Source organism: Alexandromys fortis, unplaced genomic scaffold, assembly GCF_014885135.2.
Source record: "Alexandromys fortis isolate MF-2015 unplaced genomic scaffold, M_Fortis_MF-2015_v1.1 scaffold_292, whole genome shotgun sequence".
Classification (NCBI taxonomy): Eukaryota; Metazoa; Chordata; class Mammalia; order Rodentia; family Cricetidae; genus Alexandromys; species Alexandromys fortis.
The window spans coordinates 397,615-407,260 of NW_026068162.1; the positions used below are offsets into that span (position 1 = coordinate 397,615).

The window sequence follows — 9,646 nt, forward strand, 5'->3', positions numbered from 1 at the left end:
TCCCCACCCACAGAATGATCCCCTCAGGCTGTGAATCCAGAGAAAGAACCAAAACCAATCTCAAAGACTATGCTGAGGGAAAGGGGAGATGGCTCAGTAAGAGAGCTTGCTGTGCACATATGAGTTGGGATTATTGCTCTTCTTACCCATTTCATAGATCAGAAAACTAAAGTCCTAAAAGTCAGTAGCTTAATATATATATGATATATATATATTATATATATATATATATAATATATATATATCCCCTAAGTAGTGGAACAAAGCTCCAAGCCAAGTCCCTTTTACCCACACAGCTAACACATTAGAGTCACACGTATAGGTCCAGGGTTTGAGGAGCCTACCAATTGACTCTGTTCTCAGAAGTCTTACACCCAGTTCTATCCTGTCTTCCAGCTACCCTGCCCCTCACTGAGCTTCACGCAGGGTGCCTTCATGGTTATAACTTCTGCAGTCTATATACAAGTGGTGGTTCGTTGACATGAGCAAGCCAGCAAAGGCCACACATGTACTCTGCATCCTGGACATTCACGGACACAGACTGCAAAGGGGGAGGGCACCAAAGGGCACTAATATCCCGGAATCCCATAAGCCTAGCTCCCCACACTCCAGCCCCCTGTGGGGTAGTGGAGATAACTCTGGGCCAAGAGACCACAGAGCTCACAGGACTCGGCATCACTAGCTACAGGGCTATAGGAAGTCACTTGCCCCAGGGAGACAACAGAGCTGTCTTCTAACCTTCTAACTGTTGCCATCCAGTAGAACAAGGGAATGTAAAATCACTTTGAAGAAACTACAACACTGTACACAGCAGGGCCTCCCTGTCCCCTGTAATGTAACTATTCCAAGGCCATGGTCACAACAGATGCCACCTCAGGCTGGGTCACTTGCCTCTCCCTCAACACTCAGTCTAGCCTGACTGGCTACAGTGCCCTTTGATAGAAACCCAAGCTGGAAGGAACCTAAAGAGAGAACGTCCATCTATGTTCATGCTTATCCAAGCCTGTGTGTGTTTGTCCTAACCCTACCCCAAATGCCCCTACACACAGGGCGTGAGGAAGGGAGAAAGAAAGGGAGGAGGGAGAGAGAATTATTTATTTGCTTTCCATTAAAAATTATTCACCTCAGACTAGAGCCAAAAAGACTTCCACTGGCTAGTGACTTCTAAATTTCCTGCAATGTGGAAAAGTCGGCAAACACAGCGATAGAAATATAACCATCCTGCTGCCAAGCATGTCACGTATCATCACATTAACTATACCCCCAAAGCCCTCCTTCGAGCCAAGGGGCTCAAGGACACAGTGGATTGGCCACCCTGCCTCCATCCTCTAATTCTTCCTAACGGAATCCCGGACCTCACCACTTGGTCCAAGAGGCAGTGATGGAGTTGATAGAAAAGAGTAGAGCTTTGGCTGTGTTGAGAAGTTGTAAACAAAAGGGATTTATAGAGACTGACTGTTGGATGCATAAGAGAAGAGTTAAGAATGGCAATGGGTGTGGGTAAGTGCTGGCTAGAATGATGGACTTCACATGAATACAAAATTACACTTTTTGTTATCAAGAATGGGTAGCCTTCTCTTTATGGTAACCTCCTTTATGCTACCATGTTCGAGGACCCTCCTGTTCTGGAGACACGTTGCTCTTCATAATTTTTTGTTAGTAGTTTGTACACACAAAAGTGATATGAAGGAGTGAACGTTGCTGAAAGCCCACAACGTTCCTCCTCAAGCCAAGGCTAAATCATTGTTTAATGCACTGGCGTATCTTGCCTCGGTAGTCAAGAACCAGCTGTATCCTTCTCCGACTCCCGTATAATAAACCTCTCCTTCCCCACAGCTTCCAGCAGGCAGCAAAGACTGGGGGCCTCCATGCTGCTTTTCTGACTCCCTAGAATGGATGTGTGTGGCTGGAAAGAAATGGAGGTGGCTCTGGTCAATTTCGATAACGCAGATGACGTCCATGAAGAGCCAGGCTACGCCACAGACTTTGACCCCAAAGGCCGACCCAGTAGCAGTCCCTTTCCCAGCTGGAGAGTCCTCATCAGTGACGGCACCAACCTTGAAACGGCCTTCTCCAAGGTCCCAGGAGAGTTCGTGGATCCCCCAGGGCCTGAGCCCGTGGTCTTGAATGAAGGAAACCAAAGGGTGATCATTAATATTGCTGGGCTGAGGTTTGAGACTCAGCTCAGAACTCTCGGTCAATTCCCAGAGACACTCCTGGGAGACCGGGAGAAAAGGATGCAATTTTTTGACTCCATGAGAAACGAATACTTCTTTGATCGAAACCGACCTAGTTTTGATGGAATCTTATACTATTACCAGTCTGGTGGGAAAATACGGCGGCCAGCCAATGTGCCTATCGATGTTTTCGCCGATGAGATCTCCTTTTATGAACTGGGTAGCGAGGCCATGGACCAGTTCCGGGAGGATGAAGGCTTCATCAAGGACCCTGAAACGCTGCTACCGACCAATGATTTCCACCGGCAGTTCTGGCTTCTCTTCGAGTACCCTGAGAGCTCTAGCGCCGCGCGTGGCGTGGCTGTGGTCTCCGTTTTGGTCGTAGTCATCTCCATCACCATCTTCTGCCTGGAAACGCTCCCAGAATTCCGCGAGGACAGGGAGCTGAAGGTAGTCAGAGACCCCGGCATCAACACAAACAAAACGGGCCTCTCCCAGACCATGTTCACTGACCCCTTCTTCATGATCGAGTCCACCTGCATCGTGTGGTTCACCTTTGAGCTGGTGCTCCGGTTTGTGGTCTGCCCCAGCAAGACAGACTTCTTCAAGAATATCATGAACATCATCGACATCATTTCCATCATCCCCTACTTTGCAACCCTCATCACGGAGCTGGTCCAGGAGACAGAGCCGAGTACCCAACAGAGCATGTCCCTGGCCATCCTGAGGATCATCCGCCTGGTAAGGGTCTTCCGCATCTTCAAGCTCTCCCGCCACTCTAAGGGGCTGCAGATCCTGGGGCAGACGCTGAAGGCATCCATGCGAGAGCTGGGGCTGCTCATCTTCTTCCTCTTCATAGGGGTCATCCTCTTCTCCAGTGCCATCTACTTTGCTGAAGTTGATGAACCGGAATCCCATTTCTCTAGCATTCCTGATGGCTTCTGGTGGGCTGTGGTCACCATGACAACCGTAGGTTATGGTGACATGTGCCCAATCACCCCAGGAGGGAAGATTGTGGGTACTCTGTGTGCCATTGCCGGCGTCCTCACCATTGCCCTCCCTGTACCTGTCATTGTCTCCAATTTCAACTACTTCTATCACCGTGAGACTGAGAATGAGGAGAAGCAAAGCATCCCAGGAGAAATTGACAGAATCCTCAACAACGTGGGCTCCAGAACGGGGAGTACCGACTCTCTTAACAAGACCAATGGCAGCTGCTCCACAGAGAAGTCCAGGAAGTGACCAGTCCGGGACTTCTAGAGTCTCTGAATCTCTGTCTCTCCCCCCCCCCCGTTTCCCCAAGATGAAAATTATGCTTTGTGGCAAAAAGGCCATCCCTGACTGTGAGCTGTTTTAATAAATCCATATTTCTGTTCTACTTCCGGGGCTGTTTCTTCTCAACCCATTACAAGATTCCTCCTCCTTTCCTGTGAAAGTCGTAGTTCAGTCTCTGCACTAGAACTGTGGATATTACCTATTAGTATGGAAGTGCAGAAGCCAAGCCTGTCCAGTCCTAGCAAAGCAGAATCTACCTTTTAACATAATGATTAAAAAGTACGTTCAGTCTTCCTTAGAATGATGCATATTAAAAAAAAAACAGAACTGGACAGAGGAGCTGGGTAAAATGCTTGCCGTGTGCATATGAGGAGGTGAATTTGAATCCTCGGCACCTACATAAAGGCTAGGCAGATATAGCCTAGTAATACCATCACTATGAAGGCAGAGACAGGAAATCCCAGGCACAAACTGGCTAGCTAGACTGGCCTACTTGGCGGCTTTCAGTTTTAATGGGAGGCCTTGCCTCAAAACATAGGATGAAGAGTGTTGAAAAAGACTGACGTCAGGCTTTCACATGTACCTGCACATAAATGTCTACCCACATATATATGAACTTGCATACACATATATACATAGACCACATATACCAATAAAAGAATAAAGTGAAATTTGACTAAGTAAAATGAAAAACCAGAGCTACAGCAATGAATTGTTTAGGAGCAATGCCTGTTTAGCATAATCAAGTCCATCCACTGACATCATGTCAACCTGTACTGCATGTCTGATGATTGCCCCTGTTGCCAGCCTGTCTGGCAGGAATGAGTATATTCTCAGCAGGCAGTTGTGCCCCTCCCTTTGGCTAGCAGACTCTTCAAAGCACTTCAGGGAACTGGACTCTCACCCCAGGAGTCTCACATCAGGAGAAGGAATATGCTGAACTCTGGCACCAGTCAGAGGGAGACTTGGTCCCCAGAAAGAGATTTACAACTTGCCAAACTATCTTGTAGGAGAGACTGGAGCAGAGACAATGATGGGTCAGTGCCCATCAGGACCACACCTTAGCTGAGATTGCTTAGCCATGCAAACTGCTGGCCCTCTACTTAAACCTAAACCCCATGCTGGGACCCCAAAGACTAACACGGATATCACTGTATGTCTTTCTCCACCTTCCCAAAATAGCCACATTATAGAAATCTTTTTCTGCAAAACCACAGTTCTTACCTCAAAGGGGACAAGAATTTATTCCAGAGCCAAACATGAGTGACTGTGGCTTGAAAGCACAGGTTCGGGTTATCCCAAATTTCATATTCCAACATGACAGCAGTTTCATGAAGCTGTATCACAGAGAACCTAGAAAATCACAAATCAAGACATTTCCAAACACGTTAGTGGACATATCAGGTAGGGCATTCCAGCAAAGCTAGGACATGTCTGCCAAAAGCCTTAGACTTATTTGAAGATACTCTTAGACTTTGACTACAGAAACCAGTAGTCTATAAAGTCATGACCTGAATGTGATCTCTGGAACCTAGAAGGCAGGCAGAGAGAACCACCCATGTAAATTATCCTTTGACCTACATGTGAGCACCATGGACTGTACACCCACACACACCCACACAAACGTATACACACCCGCACACACACACACACACACACACACACATAACCCAGTAAATATATTAGTTACTTTTCTATGGCTATAATAAAACACCATGACCAAAGCAACTTATAACAGATGCGTGTAGCTGGGTTTACAGTTCCAGAAGATGACGGTTTGGTGGCAGAGTTAAAGCATTGCAGTCGGTGGCCAGAGCAGCAGCCGAGAGCTCACATCTGAATCCTCAAACAGGAGATGGAGAGTTAACTCAAAAGAGTCTTCTGAAAAACTTCAAATTGCTTCTTCTAGTAAAGCCACACCTCCTAATCCTTCCCAAACAACCACCAACTGGGGATCAAATACTCGAGACTTATGGGGTACATTACATCTGAAACACCGCAATAAATAAATGTTAAAAGAAAAAAAAGTTTTCCCTTGATAATCACAAGCATGTGAGGCCAGACCAGGAGTAAGCAAGGTCTCCGTGCTCCCAATTTACTCAGGAGATCTTGTCTTTTTCTACTTCCCATATAGATTAGATCTATCCTGAGTAAATTGGGAGCATGGAGACCTTGAAGGAGGGTGGAAGGGAGGAGGGGAGAAGCAGGGAGGGGAGCAGAGAAAAATGTAGAGCTCAATAAAAATCAGTTTTAAAAAGGGGGTGCTAAAGACAAATTGTAATGAGGCTATGGGCCTGCAACACTACGGCTTTCCACACCCCTGAAGTGTCAATCTGTTCATCGGCTTTGCAGGAGGTTCAATAAAAGGCTTGGTTTCTCCTGGGAACTTTCACTCACACTCCATTCACTTGGCTTTTTTAATTGATTTATTAAGGATGGAGGGTGGAACCCAGCTGTTGGGGTGGCTGGAGCACAGGTCCTGATTCTGGTGGCCCTGGGAGCACTCCCATACTACAGATGAGCAAACCAACGTACTCCAAGGAGACACAGGAACAAGGGCGGTTCATTTGCTACCTCTGAGTCTCGTGTTCTTTCCCTCAGTGGAGAGGGTTTGGGCAGGTTGGGCGAAGAGTGAAAGGAGTTTGAAATTGATTTTCAACCCTCTGTCCAGGGACACTTGTCCCCAGACTCCTCCCAGCCTATGAGGATATTACATGCCCTGCCCCCTTGGTTTTCAAAACTTTCCTTAGGTAGTGGACCGGTTTGTGGTGTGTGTGTGTGTGTGTGTGTGTGTGTGTGTGTGTGTGTGTGTGTATACACACGTGTGCAGAGGACAGCTCCAGGAACATAGACAGGTCTGCCGCCTCAGGTTTCATCCCCCTTAGGGTGGCCAAGAATTGGCCGGTAGCCTACGAAGCAGCTTGGAGAGGAAAAAGCAAGCGTGTGTCCAGAGGCCAGCCTGACCCAAGGAGGATTGTTGGGTCAGGCTGCCCTGAATTAAAACACAGCCTTCCTGAAAGAGGAGGCTGATCAGCCCAACAAGCTCCCAGGACAAGAGAATCAAAACCCGAAAGGACAGGGAAGGAAGCCTGTACTCTGTCCCTCCCAACTGTCCCAGTACCCAAACTCTAGCCATCTAATAAAGCTAAGCCAGTACCAGTGCTCTGCCCCTGGGTCCTCGATGACTGCACAGTTCCCCGGGATGTGGCAGAATTCTTCAGAAAACAGAACCAAAGGCGGACAGGTGGGTGGCTATGAAGATGTGTACATAAATATTTGCATAAGGAAGCTCTCACACACACCTGCAACGTTATATATGTAGTAATCTATGCATGACAGATACCTTTCAAGACTTCTAGGAAGGCTGGTAGCCTTCAGGATGAGCAGGCAAGCTGGGAACACAAGAGAACTGGTTGCACAGTTCCGGTTTGGAGGCTGGCAGGTTCAAAACCCAAGGAGAGCCCTCAGACGCTTCTTTGTGAGCTGGATTACAGTTAACACAGGAACTCACAAGTGGACTCATTGCAAGAAATAAGTATCTGTGGAGTACTTAAACATCTGTATCACCCGTCCTTCCCACAAGGCTCAGGGAGCGTCTCTGAAGATGGGTGGAGATTCTAAGAGTCAGAGGACGAAGGTGAAGCAGTTTCTCCTGGACATGATAGGATGGCTGTACAACTGAACTCACAGTGGCTGACTGTCCAAGATCTCACCAGTCAACATCCCAAGGTCGAGTGGGGAGACCCTCGTGAGCCCCCACTCTAGCTGAAGCACTATTGATAGCTGCTAGAGAATGGGGTCCGCTTACTTTGGGGGTGTGGCCGCTAGTAAGTTGACTGCGCTCCAGTGGTTGTCCCCACACCCATTCATATATGGACAGCCCAATTTTGACTCTATGGGGGATGTTCATAGATGATAGGCAGATAGACAGACAGATAGATAATAAATAGATAGATGCTAGATGGATAGATGGACTGACAGACAGACAAAAAGAAGGAACTGGAAAGATGACTCGGTGTTTAAGAGAGCTTACTGCTCTGGCAGAGGGCCAGAGTTCAGTTCCCAGTTCCCAGGTCTGGAGTTCACAATCCCCTGTAACTCCAGTCCTGGGAGATTCACTGCCCTCTTCTGGCCTCTGTGGGCACTGCATACATATGCACAGGCACACACACACACACACACACACACACACACACACACACGTAATTTTAACATTTTGAACAACTAGAGAGTTCTGAGTGGAAAATCCTCTAGACTTGAAATCAAAGACATGTCTGGATTCTTACTAATTAGGTAATTTTGTCCTCAATGGAAAATGGAAATAGAAATGGAAAATAGAAATCTAAATTTAATGGGGGAGTGTTAGAGAGATGGCTTAGCAGTTAAGAGCATTTCATTGATTCCTCTACCAGAGGATCCAAATTTGAGTCCTAGCACCTACAAGGGGGCTCACAACCCCCCTGTAACAGTTTCAGGGGCTCTGACTCTCTCTTCTGGCCTCTGCAAGCATGAAGTATATGTGTGGTATACAGACACACATTCACGCACATACCCATACACATAAAATAAAATAAAATAAAATAAAATAAAATAAAGAATAATTTTAAAAAAGAGAAACTGTCTCACAGTGAAGGTTTTTCCTCACTCTAGCCCCACCCTCCCCAGGGAGCAGGACAGGAAGTCCTCCTTTTTATCCTCCCTCACTCAGTGGCCAGAAGTGTTCCATGAGGTCTTGCACAGGCAAAGAACTTGTTTTTTCTTTTATCTTTCTTTTTCTTTCTCCCCACCCCAAGCCCCAGCACCTCTGAGTATCAGGGGATGAACTTGGGACCTCATACATGGTAGGCAAATGTTTTTATCACTGAGTTAAACCCAGCCCTCCTTTCCCTTTGTATCTTGAGACAAGACCTAATTAAATTGTCCAGGCTGGTTTTGCACTAACTTTTGTTGCCTGCGTAGGCCTTGAATCTACTATCATCTTGGCCCAGCCTCCTAGGAACTGGGAACACGGGCCTATGCCACCAGGCCCATGCGTGAGCTCCTGTCTCTGATGTGTACACTCTATGTCTTCAAACTTGCTTCTAAATATAAAAAGTGGATTGAATTACCCTTGCTTCACCAATCTGTAGGAAGGGCTCAACATAAATTAGTGAGTTGTCACTCTAGAAATGCTTTCCTTTGGAACTGATTAACGGTTACCAAATGAACTTGCCTTTGTAATCCTGGTCAGATCCAGACCTCAGCAGAAGGAAACTGAGTCTAAGGACAGAATATAATTGCTTCACGGACTTGGGAGATGTGTAAGTCAATAAAGTGTCGTGTACGTACAAAGATGCGAGTTCAATACCCAGAATCCATGTTTTGTTTTGCTTTTTTAAATCCAGTGTAGTGGCGTGCACTGATAAGACCAGTGCTGAGGAGGCAGAGGCAGCGGATTCATGGGACTTCCCTGTGTTGATATTTTATTTGTGCTCTAACAAAGAAAGCTTATCTGAAGATCAGAGGGTGGAATTAGCCACTACTTAACCACAGAGGTCTGGAGGTCTGTACAGACAGACAGGAAGTGATATCCCTGGGTGGAGAGAGGACTATAAGGCAGAAAGAGACATGCGCTCAGCCCCTTTTTCAGCTGAGGAATTAGCAAGGTAAGAGCTGTCTGTGGCTTGCTCCTTTCTCTCTCTGATCTTTCAGCATTTGCCCCAATGTCTGGCTCTGGTGTTTTATTATTAAGACTCATTAGAACTCAGGCAACACTCTTCGTCAGCCTACTTAGCAGGTTCCAGGACAATGATAGACCCTATCTCAAAAAAGAAAAATAGACAATCTAAGAGGAGTGACATGGAAGTTATCAAAAACGCACACACATACATGTAAAATAATCAAATTACCCAATGTAGGATGCAGTCTGTAGTCAGCGTTGGGTTAATATCGTGAATAATAAGCAACTATTCTGCTTTAGCTGCTTTACATGGGTGCTTCTTATTTCATCTTAACTGCTACACAGTAGACATTATTTCCACTTAACTCATGAGAAACCAAGTCTTCAAGAGACTTAAGTAATATTTTTTTCCCCCTGTGGCACAAATCAGCAGATGTGGACAATTAGCCAAATTATCCTCTCCCTCACCTTGGTCAGAAATCTAACGCCTGTGTTGTACAAACCAAAGGTGTTATGGCATAGTTCCGCAAAGCTC

At 46.4% G+C, this 9,646-nt stretch overlaps 1 protein-coding gene and 1 long non-coding RNA gene across 2 annotated transcripts in view; one reads left to right on the plus strand and one right to left on the minus strand.

Moving 5' to 3' along the window:
• The window catches only part of LOC126491883 (uncharacterized), a 14,725-nt gene extending 9,887 nt beyond the window's left edge, over nt 1-4,838 (minus strand). The window contains exon 1 of the long non-coding RNA XR_007589481.1: nt 4,677-4,838. This is a non-coding gene — a long non-coding RNA (uncharacterized lncRNA). The remainder of the gene's footprint in view (nt 1-4,676) is intronic.
• Kcna10 (potassium voltage-gated channel subfamily A member 10) lies at nt 1,874-3,419 on the plus strand. The gene has a single exon (XM_050127814.1). The coding sequence runs from the start codon at nt 1,893-1,895 to the stop codon at nt 3,417-3,419; it is 1,527 nt and encodes a 508-aa protein (XP_049983771.1). The 5' UTR covers nt 1,874-1,892.
• Nucleotides 4,839-9,646: the final 4,808 nt, after the last annotated feature.